Genomic DNA, 18,570 nt, shown 5'->3' on the forward strand with positions numbered 1-18,570 from the left:
GAACTAGTCATGCCATGATCCACCTAAACCAATAAAATTAAATCCCCAGGACCAGCAGAGGCAGCCCCAATTTTATATGTACTTTTAATATGTATTCTAATATAGTCTAATGAAGACCTGAGGAAATATTTTTAGATTTACCTCTACATTTCTTTAAGTGCCACTCATGGGCTACTCAATCAGGGGCATAGACTATTGAGGAGTTCTGGCCCCACTTTGAGGACAGGAAGGTGATGCACAAGACAAACTCCACCTCGGAAGCAGGACTGGAACAGGGTCTCCTGGCTCTATGGGGAAGTCAAGGTCAGTATTACTATAATCCCAAGGTCAGAAGAACAGTGACCTCTATGGCATTGGCACAGGATAAATTATGAGGGCTCAGGACATGCATTTATTCTTTGTCTTTGCATTTTCCAAACTTGTGAGGAAAACCAAATGCTGAAAGATTCTCTCTTTATGAGGTGGCCAGAACCTGGGTTAACCTGTTACTTAAACACAAAAGAAGAGAAAACCAAACCTTCAAAATAATTTTTAGCACATAATAAATTCAAATTTATGGCCCCTTCACAATCCCATACTTCTCTTTGAACTGCTAGGACCACCTTTTTTTTTTTTTTTTTTAAATTGTTTTTTGGTTGTTGATAGACCTTTATTTTATTTATTTATATGTGGTGTTGCGAAATGAACCCAGTGCCTCACACATGCTAGGCAAGTGTGCTACCGCTGAGCCCCAGCCCCAGCCCCAGGACCACCTCTTATTAGTCATGGAGGCATGATGGCCCTAATTCATCTTATTTTTAAAAGCATGATTTATAGTCAAGCATTACATCAGTAGAAACTTAGTCTCCACTTGACGTTTTTTTCATAAATCAATTGCAGAAAATAGCAAGCTCATGCCAGGATACCCAGGACTGTAGCAGGAAATCAAGATCACTATCATTATAGCCCAAGTCAAGAGGAATGAATGGCCTTCTGTGGCTCAACTCTTAGGATAGTTAGGGAGCCCTTACCTGAGGCATGGGATGGACACTAGGTTTCAAGCAGAATGGAGGGTCCCACCTAACTGAACCAGAGCCTCTTCCTATTTCCTTGCAGGCATAAGGGACCTGCCTGAGGCAGGGTCTGGATCAGGACTGGGCTATAGGAGCTGTGGCTAACGTTGTAAAGGTTTTACATGCAGGCTGTGTTCCAAAGGCTTTGTGCATATCACCACCACTGATGGGCTTGCGTGGATGACGTTAGATGACTTGTCACAGGGCTCAGAATGGCAAAATAAGAGCCAAAATTTACAGAAGGTTCACGCTGGGACAGAAGTAGATTAAACCTCCACAGAGAAAAAGGGAATAGCAGTGTCTGGGAGGAGGTAGGAAGTGGAGGCAGTTTGCGTTACAGTCCCCGGGATGAGTGTCACAATGCCACGTAACTACTTATACTCTAGGGGGCGATGGACTCCACCTCCCCAGCAGGCAGTGCCCAACCCCAGACAGTGGTACTTTGCCTCGGGATTTTCATCAACTGCAGTCATCCACATTTTCAATTCCTTTGAATTTCAAAGATTAGATTTATTTTTTAGTTATGAGGTGTCCCCTAAAAGCTCATATGAGAGATAATGCAAGAAAGTTCTGAGGTGGTTATGAGAGCCTTAACTCAATCAACACATTAATTCACTGATATGAATTAACTGGGTTTAACTGTAGGCAGATAGGGTGTGGCTGGAGGAGGTAGGTATGACTTTGTGGTTTATGTTTAGTACCTAAGGAGCAGAGCTCTCTCTGCTTCCTGGTGGCCATGTCCCCAGCTTCTTTCCTCCTCCACACCCTTCAGCCCCTACGCTCTGCCTCACCTCAGGCCCGGAGCAGTGGAGTTGGCCCTCTATGGACTGAGACCTCTGAAACCATTAGTGCCGAATAAACTTCTAAAATTGTTCTTGTCAGGTCTTTTGGCCACAGCAGGAAAAAGCTGACTAAAACACTAAGACATGGTGAAGAAACAAACTGGCACTGTTAGCTAGTTGAGCAGAATCTTAACAGGTGTGGAATATCCCACAGCACAGGATGCAGGCTTGGTGTGAGAAGTGGCCAACCTTCATGGCATAAGCAGAGCACCATTTGGCTGCAGAAGGGGCAGAGGACCCTGTCTTCCGGCAAGTCAGCATGTGTAGTCATGTGGTCCAGGAAGCCAAGGGAATAGGGGCAGAAGTCTTCTATTTTAAAGAAACAAGTTGTATTTTCCTCAGATCTTGCTTGGGTAGAGATGAAGAGTTTCCTTTCCCCTTTGGGTGGTGTGACAATGGTCCACTTTATGCTTTAATCCATTTATGCTGGATGTTCTGCCACTGAGATAAGAGCAAAGGACTGATAAATTAGAGAATAAATGATTGGGTCCCTAAGATGGGGGCTAATTCAAAAGCAAATAAAATGCTAATACCTCCAGAACACTTCTCCCTCCTCAAAACCCATTGCCAAGTTACCTGCCTGCAGGGAAGTGTTCCTCCCAGCAGAGTTGTTAATGAGCACCTCCTGGGTGGCTCCTTTCCCATCTTTCGTCATTCCCACCTTTTGGCCAGGTAGGCAGGATGGCAGAAAGGGGCATGAGAAGAAATCTATAAAATCTATAAAAGGGCAAGACACCCCCACTCCTCCGGGCAACAGCTCTGGACCTCCTCCTCTCCAGAGGAGTCTTTCTCTCTGATCTATCTTTTAATTCAAACTTTTTGACCTTGCCTTGGTGTTTCTCAGGTGTTTAATCTTCCACGCCAGGGGTACAAGGATCCAATCCTGATTTTCAAGACCAGTTTCACTACTGTGACTTATTTTTAAAAGGATGCTTCTTTCTCTTCCTCACTCCTCCTCCCTAATCTCAGGGGAAACAGGATTACATTTCTTCCCCATCCTAAGCAGAGTTATTTGTTCTTGAGCACACACCACTGGAAGTAAGTACTTCGAGGATGACACACGAAGACAGAAATGACTGTCTTCCATATTAATAAGTGAATTACAACTCCCGACAGAGAACGTGGATTGTAGCCTTTGAATCACCCAGTTCCCTCATGGGCAGAATGTGAGGATGGCCTTAGGCCTGAGCCTAAGCAACTCTATTTTAGAAACTCTAGTTTGAAACTTGGAGTATCACCAGGCATGCCTAACGGAGCCCCCCCAGTATGGCCCTCAAGCACAAACAAGTCACTTCTCCCCACCCTGACAAACTCGGAGTGAAGTCTCTGTTGTGCTGTCCTCCCCTGAGAAAATTAGGGTGGAGACCACCAGACTGGATGTTTTAACCCCAGGGTAAACGATGTCACTGAGAGACCTGGAACTGATAAGGATTAAAGGGGGGGGGGTGGTCAAAAGCCCCAAAATTTCATATAAATATTGGAGCAAATGAATAGACATTAAGCCAGCTGACACTGATGCACACAAGCCTGAGAGCCTGATGAGGACCTGGACTGACATCCCAACACTTGTCATCATTTGCCTGATCCTCTGCATTTTCCTCACCGCTCAAAAACTCTGCAGCCTCATCTTGACCCTGGTGAAAGCCAAAATTCTCCCTATGACCCTCTCCTCAACCGGCTGTCAGCTCCACCCCAAGAGAAGCCTGCCGTGGTTCTGATCTGATCACCATGGTCTGAGTGAGTGTGCATCTGCTGGACGTAAAGCCTAAGGCTTGAGACTTTTGATCTGATACTTGAACTTAGCATGCAGAGGGAACGTCTGTCATGAGCTAGTCATGATTAAGGGTATTTGTAGTGCTTAGAATCAATCTAGAATTGTTTGCTGTGAATTGATTATGTCTACCGCAGTGCCTAGCATTAAGGATTGTCATTTTCTTGATTAAGAACCTATAGAGTGAAATTGTATTGAGTGATTTGAGTGAATAAAGCATTGACTAGGGCAGAAATGCATGGACATTCTTTATCTCTACCCTCGACTACAGATGTCGCACCTTTTGCCCCTCTTGACACAGAATCATAGCCTCTGGGACAGGTGTCCCCTGTGCTTCTCCTTTGCTAGCAAAGCAATAAACCTTCTTTTTCCTTTTTCTCAAAGGCATGACCTCATTATTGGATTGGCATCGGGGACAAGGACTGAGCTTTTGGTAACAGTGGGAATGTGTAATAGTGTGAAGAATAGTGTAGCCGTTCACGTAACCCAGCAATTCCATTCCTAGGCATATACCCAAGAGAATTAAAAACGACCACACAAAAACCCATGAAAGAAGGTTCCCAGCAGCGTATTTGTAATAGCCAGAAAACAAAAACAACCCATGTGTCCATTAGCTGATGAATGGATAATAAAGTGCTACATTAACATAATGCAGTATTAGCTCCTAAAGGGATTGAGTACTGACATGTGCCACAGTGAGGATAAACCTGGAAAATACTATGCTAAATGAAAGAAGTCAGACAAAAAGTCATGAGTTATCTGATTGTTTACATGAAATGTCCGGAATAGGCACATCCATAGAGACACAATAGGGTAGTGGTTGCCAGAGAGTGTGGGGAGGGAGGATTTGGGAGTGATTGATAATGGATCTAGAGTGTCTTTTTGAGGTGATAGAAATATCTGGAATTAGATAAAGGAAATGGTTGTATGACACTGTTAATACACTAAAAACATGGAATTATCAGTGTGCTTTAAAATGTTAAAAGTCATTGTTAAACAAATTTATTGCAATAATAATGAACAGAAAAACTGAAAAATATACTCTTTTCAACAAGTTGTTATAAAAATAATGTCCAGCAAGTTTATTTTATATTGGTGGTGTTGGCAATCAAATCCTTGTCCTTACTAGTATTTCAGTAATATTTATATTTTTGTACTAGGGATTGAATCCAATGGTGCTTTACCACTGAACTACATCCACAGATATTTTTGAGACAGGGTCTAAGTTGCTGAGACTGGCCTTGAACTTGAGGTCCTCCTGTCTCAGCCTGCTGTGGTGCTGGCATTGTAGGCATTGACACCACTGTGCCTGGTGTCAGTAATATTTTTAATTTCCAAAACCTTTATTATGGGAGAGCTTTTAAATGGTTGAAGGTCTTCCAAATTGGAGGTTTCTGTGTTTTCCTGTGAAGTTTTTTTTTTTTTTTTTAATTGAACCCACAGTGCTTAACCACTGAGCCACATCCCTAGCACTCTCATCCCCTTTTTTTAAAAAGTATTTTTTCTAGAGACAAGTTCTGAGTTTCTCAGTACCTTGGTAAGTTATTGAGGTTGGCTTTGAACTCATGATCCTCTTGCCTCAGCCTTCCAAGTCCTTGAGATTATAGGCAGGAGCCTTAATCTTTTAAAGTTTCGTTTTAGTTGCTTCTTCGATTCTGTTTTCTTGGGAGTGTTCTTTCTGCTGTTTGTTACTTCTATGCAGTTAGAATTTTCTCTCAATGTTTGGTGACTCTTGGGGGTTAGTTACTAGTTATTGACAAGGATCTAAATCTGTAGTGCTTAATCCTGGCTGCCAAGCAGGGTCATCTGGGAATGCTGTAGGTGGCAGGGGGACCAAAAATATTGGAATTTGGGGGGAGTTGGGAAGGACTGGCATTGACATAAAGACCCCATGTGATTCTTTGAGCAGTGGAGTCAAGAGCTCCTCATCTAGATTGACTGGCCAAGGTTTTGGGGGCCAAGTGTGAGCCCTTGCATCCGGGCAGGAACTCTCCTTAGGTGTTGGAGAGGACATGGAGGAAAAGGACCACTTGTCTGCAAATAGGGGCTGTGTGGCCATCTGGGTTTTCTGTGACCTATGGCCCTCCCTGGCTGAATTCAGGGCTCCCTCTGGGAGCCTCCCTTATTACTACTCTCATTTCAGGAAGCTATAATTATTTCTCAATCCACTGGGACACACCTAGAGCCAGATGTTTGGGGTGGGAGACTGGCTGCCCCTTGACTCTTTATGCACACCCCCCACCCCGTCACAGGACCTTGCTTTCCCATCTTACCATTATTCCACAGTTTTGTGGGAGGAAAACATCACCGGTTTTGAAGATGCTCTTTATTTCTGGAAGCAGAGCTAGAGATAGAGATCCTGGGTTCCACTGTCAATTCGCTCCCAGTGACATTGAATCTGGATAATCCATTCTCTAATAGCACCCCTCCCTACTTTGCTAATGTTGATTATCAAATTGTAATATTCACATATACACACATTTGGGCTGGGATTGTAGCTCAGCGGTAGAGCACTTGCCTAGCATGTGTAAGGCACTGGGTTTGATTATCAGCACCACATATAAATAAATAAAATAAATGTCCATTGACAGCAAAAAAATTAAAAATATACACATATATACTTATACACGCATATATATGTGTTTACAATAAATACATACCTTTTGGTATTGGGTATTGAACCCAGGGGCCATTAACCACTGAGCCACATTCCCAGTTTTTTAAAAATATTTTATTATAGACAAGGTCTCACTGACTAGTTTAGGGTCTTGCTAAGTTGCTGAGGTTGGCTTTGAACTTGCGATCCTCCCGTCTCAGCCTCCTGAGCTGCTGGGATTACAGGCATGTGCCACTGTGGTCTTTCACAAGCTGTCTGTGGGCTGTGTGTGGACTGTTGTGCATAGTAGTCTCGTGGGGGGATAAGTCTGACATTGGGAACTCCCTGTGGCACTCCCCACAGGGATTGACCACCTGATGCAGGTGAACTTCCCCCCTCAAGCTCTGCCAAAGATCCCACACAGCACCTGAGATGGATGTGACCTACCAAGATGCCAATCAGCTTGTTGACTGCAAGACATCATAAGCAAGACTCAGCCCTTGAAACCTTATCCCTGCCTTTGGTGTACCCCCATAAATAAACCACCAGAGCCATTTTGTCTTTCTTGTATTTCCAGAGCCCATGTGGACTAGATCTATCAGGAGCTTCACTTTCTGTAAATATTTCTGAGTATTTGAGCTTTGTTTTTATTACTAATTATTTGAGATTGTAGGTCTTAGGGTGGCTTGGATTATCCTGGGCAGAAAGAAGACCCCTTAATGAGAGGCTGGCTGAAGTCCCCTTGATAGTGCCTAGTCCCAAACCATTCTTAATTTTGTTTTTAATTTGTAAAGTTTATTTTTTACAATGAATCTTCTTCTGTGGGAAACCAGTGACAAAAGATGAGTGTCTGTACTGGGGTCCTAAGCAAATACAGAGGATATGACAGCACACCATAACAGATACACGGCAACCACCGAGAAGCAAGTCTCACAGAATAGTCAGAGAAAGAGAACTTGGGTGTTCTTATAAGCTATTTTGACAAGGCAAAGCCAGGATACAGGTTGTCCCAGATCCACCTCATGCTGAACAATTCTTCTTCAAAGGTCTGTCTAGTACAACCAGGGGACTGGTTATTAGGGCCTCATATTACATATAAAGCCATGATATTCAAAGATGGGAATCACTTGCTTAGAGCTGACAAGTGCTAAGAACAATAACACTAGTTTGACATTCAGTACTTGTGTACTAGGCTCTGGGCTAAGAACTAAGAGAAGACTTGTTCCATCATCAAAACAACCTCAACTTGTAAGTACTATTGTCAACAGGCATTTTCTCCCTGATGAGGTGAGAGAGGTTAAGGGAGGTTAAATAACCAGGTGTTGGGATTTCTGTCATGGTTCTCTCTAATCTACTCTTGAGTACGACCATAAGTCAAGGTAGCCACTCTCTAGGAGAACCTGGACCAGGAGGTTCTGGTGTGCCAGTCAGTGAGACCCAATGAGGAAAAACTGAAATGAACGAAATAGAAGAAATTTGTTACTTACAGATCCCAGAGAACTTAGGAGCACTGACAGGAAGTCTGGAGGCAAGAGCAGGAGAGTTGTGGGACCATTCCTTTATTAAGGCCCCAGGGGCTTTACCTGTTGGGCTTTCCCGTGGGCATTGTGATTGGCCAAGTTTTAAGTGACTCTGGTGTTATCCCTGTCAATGGTTGTTGGGCATGTTGCGTTTGGTCAGTGCAATGAGGAACAAGTGGCTGTACCGCAGTCTGTTGGGGAGGAGAAGTTTCAACCAGGCCAGCCCTGGTGGGGTATGGCTGGGTTTGGAGCAATTTATGTCGATGCCAAGGCAAAACAAAACTATATTAAACACATTTGACAATTTGGCCAGTGTCATTCACTTGAAAAGTGGCAGAGCTGAGGGCAGAGCAGGCAGGGTCCAGGATCCAGCCCAAGTCTTCTGAGTTTATCTCCAGCATGGAACCTGGGAGTAAGACTCAGTGGACAGCACGGTGGCTAAGATAGCCAACTCAGAGGTCAACTGCCCTTTCTTCCAGAGCTGGTCACTTATCAACCGAACCTCTCAAAGTCTGTTTCCTCAGAGGAGCAGGGCTCAGCTGTGCTGAATATCTGACAATTAACCCTTCTAAGTTATTGATACTCATGAAAAGAGGCAGAAAGGAATACACAGAGGAGAGCTTAGATAAAATAAAAAAAAAAGAAAAATTATGTACACCAATAATTCAGTTTTTAAAATTCCCCAATTAGCCATTGAAAAAAAAAATCCAGAAAAAGTCAAGTTGATTTTGCCAATTTTCAAATCAGAAAGCAGAAGCTCAAGGGATAAAAGGGAAAGTGGGAACATGATTTTCTCAGTCCTCCTCTTACACGACCCATCAGGTTCCACAGTCGATCATGTCTTGAACTTGAGATGCTTTCTTCTCCTAACTTTCAGGGCTGCAGTCTGGTGAGGAATTTGTAACTGTCGATAACATTGATGTTATCCTTAACTCTTTAACTCCCACTGAATAAATATTACTTTTGAAATCCAGCCTATAGATTTGAGTCCCTTCCTAGTATTAGTTCTATACAAATAAAAAGGATGTGTCCCGTGGCAGAGTGCAAGCGTTGGTCACAAGAGTGAGACAGAGTCCTGAGCACGAACAAGGTAGCTCAGAAGGCAGAGGCAGTAATGACACATATGCGTAATCAGTAGGAAAGGGTGCCCTGTGACCATCTGGAGCAGGGGGCCTCAGAAGTCCCTGTTACCTGCTTAGGAGCTGGAATGGGAGTATCTGATTAGCGTTGCTGCTCAGATTCTTTCCCTGATCTTCTACCAGATGCTGCACTAGGTGCTGGGTGTACAAATGAACCAAGTAGGGCACAGGCTCTGCTCTCAGGAGCTTATGGTCAGATGGGATGAAACAAATCCAGGGCTACAGTTTGAGTCATATTTTACTAGTTTACTCCAAGTAGCAGAAATGCAGATGGATTTGAGGTATGTAAGGATAAAATGTGCCAAAAAAGAGCTGGAAAGAGATTCTAAGTTCCTAAAGAAACACAGGACCAAGAAAACCTTCTCTACCACTGACCTACATACCCGGCCATTTTTATTTTTTTATTTTCAGAAAGTGTCTAAGTTCCAGAGAATGGCCTTAAACGTGCTATCCTCCTACCTCAGCCTCCTAAATTGTTGCGATTACAGGCATGCCCAGTGAGGGCAGAGAGATTTTGACGAGGAAAGAATATGTCCTGGGAGTGATACCAAATACTTAGGTATGTGCTGGGAAAAGCAGCAGGGAGATAAGGAAGTGGGGTCTCAAAGGACTCCCAGATTACAGGGAAAGTTCAACTGGGGGAGGAAATTGAGTTTGAAGCAAACAACATTCACCTAGAAGGCCCAGCCAGCATTTAGAAATGCAGGAAAAACTTGAGATAGCAACACATAGCCTTCAAAGTAGCCAAGGAATGGAGCCTCAGGCCAAAAGTCCTTACCTCCAAGACCACAGGGCTGTCACATTGAGATATGCTATTTGAGGGACCTACTATGTACAGGCTGACGGGTGATATCACTAAAAATTTGCACCCGAGAGGCCTGAACTTCCACAGCATCCCATGCCACGTCATGCTAATCTTTCTTCCTCTTAATAGGCCAGACCACTTAGCTTATGGAGCGAGCTAGAAAACAAGTGATTGCCACATGAGAAAAATACTTCTTTCCTGTGGCTAGATATTCTATTTGGAAACACTTCCTGAGACTGCCAGGCTCACCACATGGTAGTCAGCACTGCTTACCTTCAGGAGACAGTTTCTTGCCTCAGAGGATTAGTGCAGATGTATTTAATCCCTAACGGACTCAAAGAACTGAGAGTCTAGGTTAAATTCTGACCAGAGTAATATCTCCGTCTCTTCTTCCTTTTCAAGTGGGGGTAAAATGCTAAAAGAAAAGGCAGCATCTATCGACTGGAAATCAAGGGAGATCCTGGTAGATAGGGGAGAGTTATCACAACTATTTATGAATTTATGCAATTAACTAAGAAGGTAAGGTGTAAGTGTTGGAAAAGGAAGCTAGTTAGAACTAATGAGCATTCAAAACAGCCAGATTTAGACTCTAAATTTCTTTTTATAGCAGTCATACCAAATACTTAGGACTCAGGACTGAATAGTTTCATGTGTATCAACAATTGGTTTAAATAGAAAAGGAAATCTGGGTCCCAGGTAGTTTTGGGCATAGTCACATCCTGAGACGGGAGCTCTAACACCAGAGCAGTTTCCTGGGGGGGTCCCTAGCATTCCATGTGGTCTTCCCTTCATGTAGGCTCTCTTCACGTGGTGCGCCAGAGTCTTCCCCACAGAAACCCAGGGGCCGAGTCCTGTTAGCTTGGCTCAGGAGTGGGCTCTGTCAGGCCAGATATGGATCGTGTTTCCTCATGTTGGGGTGGTTTAAGTGGGGAAGAGTGGAACCCACCAGAGCCACATGGTCTGAGAGGAAGGAAGATGCCCATAAGAAAACTGAGGTGTTTGCTGGGCATGATGGTGCATGCCTATAATCCCAGTGGCTTGGGAGGCTGAGGCAGTAGGATCGTGAGTTCAAAGCCAGCCTCAGCAAAAGTGATGTGCTAAGCCAAATCAAAACTACTCTTAAGATTTCATCTCACTCCAGTCAGAATGGCCGCTGTTAAGAATACAAGCAACAATAAGTGTTGGCGAGGATGTGGGGGGGAAAAGGCACACTCATACATTGCTGGTGGGTCTGCAAATTGGTGCAACCAATCTGGAAAGCAGTATGGAGATTCCTTAGAAAACTTGGAATGGAACCACCATTTGACCCAGCTATCCCACTCCTCGGTTTATACCCAGAGGATTTAAAAACGGCATACTACAGGGACACAGCCACATCAATGTTTATAGCAGCACAATTCACAATAGCTAAATTGTGGAACCAGCCTAGATGCCCTTCAGTAGATAAATGGATAAAGAAAATGTGATATATATACATACAATGGAATACTACTCAGCATTAAAAGAGAATAAAATCATGGCATTTGCAGGTAAATGGATGGAGTTGGAGAATATCATGCTAAGTAAGCCAATCCCAAAAAACCAAATGCTGAATGTTTTCTCTGATATATGGATGCTGATCCATAATGGGGATGGGTGGGGAGCATGGGAGAAATGGAAGAATTTTAGATAGGGCAAAGGGGAGGGAAGGGAAGGGAGGGTGCATGGGGGTAGGAAAGATGGTGGAATGAGATGGACATCATTACCTTAAATACATGTATGAAGACACAAATGGTATGACTCTACTTTGTGTTCAACCAGAGACATGAAAAATTTTGCTCTAGATGTGTAGTATGAGTTTAAATTTGTTCTGTCATATATAACAAATTAGAATAAATTAATTTAAAAAAAGAGAATTCCTTCTATAAGTAGGGAAAGAACAAAGAACAGACCACTATCTTGGGATAAGGATGACCTTCTTATAGAAGACCCAAATACCAAAAGCCATAAAGGAAACATTTAGGATTACAACTTTGGCAAGAATGTGAAGAGCTAAGCATCCACAACTTTGGACTGGTAGAGCCAATTTGAATAATAAATTAGTGGAAGCCAATTTTGGATGGGGGGGGGGGTGAGGAATTGAAACCATGGGCACTTTGCCACTGAGTTACAGTTTCAGCAGAGGCTGCTCTTGAATTTACAATTCTGCCTCAGCCTCTCAAGCCATTGGGATTACAGGTGTGCACCACTACATGCAGAAGTAGCAGCCAAATTTACACACACACACAGTTAGAATTCTCTAACATAATCAGCATCTGTGAAAGGGTATGCACATATACACAAGAAATCCATGCAACCTTGCTTCTAATAGCCTGAGGTAGGAGAAACACCCTAAGGCACCTAGCAATGGAGGGATAGTTAAAGCAGCTAATCCTGCCATAGGGGAGAATACTGCATAACAGATCTGCATGGCAGAGCTTCATGCTCTGAAGTACAAGAGCTCATAAGACTGAGTCAAAAGAGCATGTCCACTTTTATATAATGCAAGTATAACAGTGGCCAGGAAGGCCTGGAGGGACATGGCACAGCTGACCACCTTGTAAGTGATGGGTTGATTGCAGAATGGAAGGTGGAACAGAGGAAAATGATTTTTATGAGCTTGTGTGGTGATTAAATGATTTAAAATAAAGCATTGTTACATATTATATATTTAAGGAGGCAATGAAAAATGGTCATCGAGTTCCTCATAAAAACAAAGGAGTATTGAATCAGAGGGAAAACCAACTAAATTTCTTTAAAAATATACATTTATTAAAACTTTGAAGTTACTTAAAATTTTGTTCAAGTCAGAGGAAAAAAACCAATATTAGCTCTATAAACCTAGATGTCCCAGGAAGTAGATATCAAAGGATTTAGGTTTCAAAGAATTCAATTTCAAAGAATTCCTTATAAAAGGATTAATATCACATTCCTTGTTGCATGGGACTTAGGTTTCTCTGAGGATCATTTTGCCCTGAAACCACAGCCATGGTGAGTTAGCAGCAGAAATGGTGGATGGAGAGGAGAGGTTTCTATTCATTCATGCAAATGCAGCCAAGAGCACATTTCTCAGTTAATGGAATGCAGTTTCTTCTGCAGTTCTTTGGAGCAAAGAGCCTTTAGACTCCCTACTTCCCCCACTCAGAAAAGAGCCTCTGTGGCTTAGTCCTCACACCTGAGTATATGCTGAAACATTGGCTGAACATGAGCTGAAACATTGGCTGAATCATCACCGCAGGACTCCCTGTAACATGGGGGTAAAAATGTCTCTGGGCGGAAGTTTTCCTGAGTTCTTGTCTTCTTATCTAAAATTGTCACTTAGCTGGTCATGGTTAACAGATAAAAATGGGTTAAAAATGTTAGGAAGTACGATAAAATCGTTTGCAGAAATAGATGAAGATAGTTGCTAAAAGGCACGACATAAAAATCTGGACCAGAAGATTTCTCCAAAACGTTAGTGGCAAGGGTGTCCTAAAGAAGTCACAAAAGCCATCCTACAAGGGACAGAGAGAAGAGAAGAATTAGGTTTCACGATGCTCAAAACCTGAGCTCAAATACACAGGAGAGGCTGGGTGTGCAGCCCAGTAGTAAAGTGCAAGCATAGCAATGCACAGGCACTGCGTTCAATCCCTAGCATAAAACCAAAACCAAGCAAACAGAAATATTAAAAAACCCAATATGCAGGAGGTTCTAGATTAAACAGTAAAATAACTCTTGTATTAAAAAAGAAAGGGGATTCTGACAATAGGCAACTTGTAACTAGGAACCCATCAGAATTTGTAAGAAGTCCAACATAGTGCACAGAAGCAACCATTTAACTTTGTCACCTAGAGCGGGAACACTCTAAATGGAAGAAGGGAGACTGCCATGAGTAATCATGCTCTTTTCTGAACAAAGAACCTGTGCCATTAGGGAACTGCTAAATCACTAGATTAAAAAACTATCACCTGAGATAATAAGGCAAGAGGCTCCATTTAGGAAGGGAATTAAACTCCAGGTTGTGGCATTTTACTTCTAGCCAGAAAATAAAGGTAAATCCTGTTTACCCAGTAGGATAATTTCCCACTTCTTGATGTTAAGAGATTATTCCTTAGTCACTATTGATTAGCAAAAAACAAAAACAAACAAAAATAAAAACCAACACCCTCCTAATTTCCTCTTTAGGTGCAGAGAGCCTCAGGGGTTTTCAGAAACTCAGATAAGAGAGTTCTCTTGCCTTCACTAAGGCCAACATCAGGAATAATGCAGAAGTCAATGCTCACACTTCAAGTGACTTCCTCCCCAAAGGTACCCCATCTGTTACCAGAGGAAGGCTACATGGAAATTGACAAACAGACTAATTTTTTTTAAATTACCAGTTTCTATAGTTTAGCTGTATTTATCCTGTAATTTGGGTCACTCCAGTCCTGATTTAAGACTGGTGAGAAGGGGATGAAAGAAGCAAGGGGTCTAGCTCAGAATCCAAGAGTCATACTGTGGGCTTAAGTGGTCAGCTTTTCTTGGTTCCAGGAGCTGAAAATTAAGAATCTCCAGTGTAGTGGCACACGCCTGTAATCCCAGCAGCTGGGGAGGCTGAGGCAGGAGGATCTCAAATTCAAATCTAGTCTCAGAAATTTAGTTAGGCCCCAAGCAATTCAATGAGACACTATCTCTAAATAAAATATAAAAAAGGGCTGGGGATGTGGCTCAGTGGTTAAACACCCCTGTGTTCAGTCCCCAGTACCAAAAATCATCATCATCATCATCATCTCCAACCGAAAGTCGGGGGCCTGGAAGGTCCCATCAGCAGGATTCAGGGGATTAGAAATGAAGGACACCGTGTTGGGATCCCCACTGGTGACCACACACTCTGCCGGATCTTTCTCCAAAAGTCATTTAACAAGCAGCAGGAGCCCAGCCCTGGCCTGGGCTGCATTATTGTTGACTTTACTAGTTGGGAATCCCTACATGAGTGAACCCTGCAGACCTAACAGAGTTTCCTAAAAGCTAGTTAAGGGGGAAGGTCAAAGCTTGCAGACCCAAGTCATGCTCAATTAATTGGAGCCGTCTAGCAAGCTCAATTTCTGTCAATCTGACTGCCAAGAGAAGAAACCCCGGACATTCACCAGCCTTTCCCGTGCTGCTGAACCCAGACTTTTCACTTTCAGAGAACTCCCCCCCCCTCCCCGGGCTGATGGGTCGGGGTCCCCCTCAGTGCTAGCAGACCTGTGCTGCGCGGTGCTCACCCAGCCGCCTTGAGCCTCCAGCCAGGCGCGGTGCCGCCCCACGAGCTGAGCACAGAGCAAGTCCACGAGACGCTGACAGTCCAGGGCAGCTTGGTCCCGGGTGTGCGGCCCGTGGGTGTCCTGCGGCTTTCTCTCCAGCAGCGTCCCTGCGAAGGTCACAAGCATCACCACACGGCCCCAGTTGAGGGCCTGGTTGTCGGAAAGAACAGCCTCTGCCATCTGTGCCATCAGCTCGACGCGGTTACCTGGGTGCCCGCGGTAGAGGGAGAAGAAGGGCTCGTATTGCTGTTGTAACCGGGCGGCCGCGGAGCGCAACAGGGCGGCCTCGGGAGTGGACGGCGGCGGCTCGGGGGTGCCCGGCTCCCGGGCACAGTACTCCAGGTAGTCGGTCAGCAGCTCGGCGGTGCGCTCCTGCAGCAGGTCTGCCATCCTCTGGCCTCCGCACGGGGCCTCGACCCCCGCCTTTTCTCTAGAGCCCACTGCGTCTGCCCCAGCTGGCGCCAGGTTCCTGTTTTTTCTAAGGTCGGGAGAGAAGCCTTTGATGGGAATCCCACTTGCACCTGTGACATTCCATAAGCGAGTCCCAGAGGTTTGCGGGAGTTCGCGTTTGTCTGTAGAAATCAGGAGCTGTGCGAGACTGGGATTATTGCTTAGTTCTGGGCCTGGGGATTAAGAACCAGAGCTGACAGTCCAGAAAGCTGGGCATGGCTCTTGCCTTTCCTTTAAGGCCACACACAGCCCGCACTGACTGCTCTCCAGCAGCCATTAACCAGCATCTCTAGATTGGAAGAATGCATTCAGGTGTGTGTTGATTTCTTTGGTTGGGTGTGGCAAAAGGGGCAGGAAACGGCTAATTCTCCCGGAGGCTGCTACAGTGCTGTATTCATTTGCAGACGTTAAGAGCCTGTGGGGTGCTAGGCCTTTCCCCCTTAGCACTGGAGATGTGATGAAGAACAAGACATATGGTTCCTGACCTCAAGGACCTTAACTTCTAGAAATGGGTGGACACAAAGGAACGGACCATTTCTTTAATTATAATTATCACTATAATAGGAGAAGTTGAAGTATTCAGTTATTAGGAGGCAGCTCCTCCTTGCACCACCATTCCTATATTGCTTAGAGTTCTCATTTCTTTTACTGACCAATCCCTCATTATTCCAATCTCCTGATACAGTAAAAAATCTTCTATTAAACTTTTTCAGTTCATATTACTCTATGGTTTCTTTCTCCTGATTGGACTCAGACTGATACAGAATTGGTACTAGCAGTGACATTTCTCCAGTTCAGTGGTCTGGAACATGTTTTAATATCCCTTCCAGAGTGAAAGACAAATTGCTACATCTGCATCACCTACAAGAAAATATAAAGAGGGGTTGAGGTTGTGGCTCAGTGGTAGAGTGCTTGCCTAGCATGGGCAAGGCCCTAGTTTCAATCCTTAGCACCATATAGAAATTTATTTAAGTAAAATTAAGTAAAATAAAGGTATTGTGTACAACTACAACTAAAAAATAAGAAAAAAATAGTGAAAGAAAGAAAGAAAAAAGAGACACAGCATTTATTAGTTATCTTAGTCCATTCAAGTAACTATAACAGAATACCATAGACTAGATATCTTATGAAGAAGGGAAATTTGTTACTTAAAATTCTGTTGGCTGAAAAGTCCAATGTCAAGATGCTGACAGATTCTGTGTCTGACAAGAGCTCACTTTCCTGGATCATGGCAGTTTTCTTACTGTGCCCTTACATTGCAGAAAGGGTAAATGAACTCTATGGGGCTTCTTTTATAGGGGCAGTAGTCCTATTTATAAGGGTTCCATCCCTTGATCTAATCTTTTTCTAAAGTCCCCCATCTTTAATACCATCATGTTGGGGTTTAGAATTTCAGCATGAATTTTGGAGGGATACAAGCATTCTGTCTGTAGCAGTAGGCCATTTAGGTTTCACAGGCAACATATACCACCTTTGAGTGTTCTACTTCAACCCAGTCTACAGGCTGGTGAATTGGGGACCGCAGTAAAAGAAAGCTGTGCAGAACATGCAGGCTGCCATGAGGCTACTCCACCTCTTGGGTCTTATGATCCAGCAGATCTAATGGTACTTGCTGTGTCAAAATATGCTGTATGCAACCTCTGGTAAGCACTATTAGGCGATGGTTGGAGATCACTAGAATTTTAGCAAATTCTATTACTTCTTCTGAAGATGACTTTTCTCCTTTTGTGAAGTAGGCTGTGGCTTTCTACTGAGCCTTGGTAAAGGCTATAGGCCTAACCATAAAGAGACTACACAGCTTGAGTCCCATCTGAACTCAATGTTGTCTAGACTACTGAGTCATAAAGTGCCGCAGTCCGGCTGCAGCAAAAAACTGGGGGCGGGGGGGGGGGTGACGAACAACTTGTGTACCTTGATACAGCAGGAGTGGGAGCTGTTTATTGTAGGACAGGAGGGGTATATATACATTCCACACAGCTTATCTTAATTAACATAAACTAGATATAGCAGTCAACCAATAAGGAATCTCCACACTTAATGGCTTGCTGGCCTTACTTCACAAACCACTCCCTCTGGCAAAATGCCAGGCGCCATCTTGACTTGTTTACAGACCTTAACAATAAAGCTGATGTATAGAGCAGCAATCTGTCATCAAATGGGAATGGCATATGAGAGACTGAACTCAGGCAGGTTGAGAAGGAACAAGTATATAAGCAGGTTGCCCAGACTCCTTCAACCCCAAGGTGCTTTGCCTTGTGTATGGTCTCTTGGGGTGTTGTTTAGGGCCAGCTGATCGAGGAAGACTCAAGCCTGGATTACAGATGGTTCCATATGATAAGCTATTTCCATATGAAAGTGGATAGTGCCAGGCATGGTGGCACAGACCTGTAATCCCAGAGACTTGGGGGGCTGAGAGTTCAAGGATAGCCTCAGCAAATTAGCAAGGCCCTAGGCAACTTAGTGAGACCCTGTCTCAAAATAAAAAAATAAAAAGAGCTGGGGACTTAGCTCAGTGGTAAAGCACTCCTGGGTTCAATTCCCAGTACAATTAAAAAAAAAAAAGTGAATAGCTATGGCATTCACTCACACTTAGGGGTGACTGTGAAGGACACTGGCAAAGGAAAATTTACTCAGTGGGCAAAAATAAGAGTAGTATGTTTGGTTGTCTACTTTACCTGGGGTGAGAGATGCTTAGAGTACAGATCTACACTGATTCATAGGCATTCCTGATAGTTTTCCTAGATTGTCAGAGCCTTTAAAAAAAAAAAAAAAAAAAAAACAGGAGTGAAAGACCAATGATAAGGAAATACTGGGAAGATGATTATGGCCGGAGGCCTCTGAATGGGCATAGACTGTGAAGGTATTTGTGTGCTGTGCGAATGCCTGCCAAAGGGCATCCACTGCAGAGACTCAATCAGGTGGACAAAATTAAGCACTCTGTGAAATGTCAGTCAGTCTCTCTACCTAGCTGTTTGCTCAGTGAGCAGGAAGGTCATGGCAGCAGGGACAGAGGGTATGTACAGATTCAAAAACATGGAATTTCCACTATAGAACTTGAGCTGGCTAATGCTACTGTTAAGTGCCTGATCTACCAATGGGAAAGATTCCCATCA

At 43.8% G+C, this 18,570-nt stretch overlaps 1 protein-coding gene across 1 annotated transcript; it reads right to left on the reverse strand.

Moving 5' to 3' along the window:
• Window positions 1–13,102: 13,102 nt before the first annotated feature.
• Window positions 13,103–15,397, reverse strand: Bcl2l10 (BCL2 like 10). Its single transcript, XM_027923839.1, has 2 exons — window positions 14,969–15,397; window positions 13,103–13,237 (listed from the first exon to the last, which is right to left on the reverse strand). Exons 1-2 carry the CDS (start codon window positions 15,395–15,397, stop codon window positions 13,103–13,105), a joined length of 564 nt encoding a protein of 187 aa, XP_027779640.1.
• Between the last annotated feature and the right edge of the window lie 3,173 nt (window positions 15,398–18,570).

This window comes from Marmota flaviventris, chromosome 2 (genome assembly GCF_047511675.1).
Source record: "Marmota flaviventris isolate mMarFla1 chromosome 2, mMarFla1.hap1, whole genome shotgun sequence".
In the NCBI taxonomy this organism is placed as follows: Eukaryota; Metazoa; Chordata; class Mammalia; order Rodentia; family Sciuridae; genus Marmota; species Marmota flaviventris.

Coding starts and splice junctions, on each gene's coding strand:
- Bcl2l10 (XM_027923839.1), bottom strand. CDS start 15,397: ATGGCAGACCTGCTGCAGGAGCGCACCGCCGAGCTGCTGACCGACTAC. Junction 13,238..14,968: donor TGGAGGCTCAAGGCGGCTGG/GTGAGCACCGCG, acceptor TGTCCCTTGTAG/GATGGCTTTTGTGACTTCTT.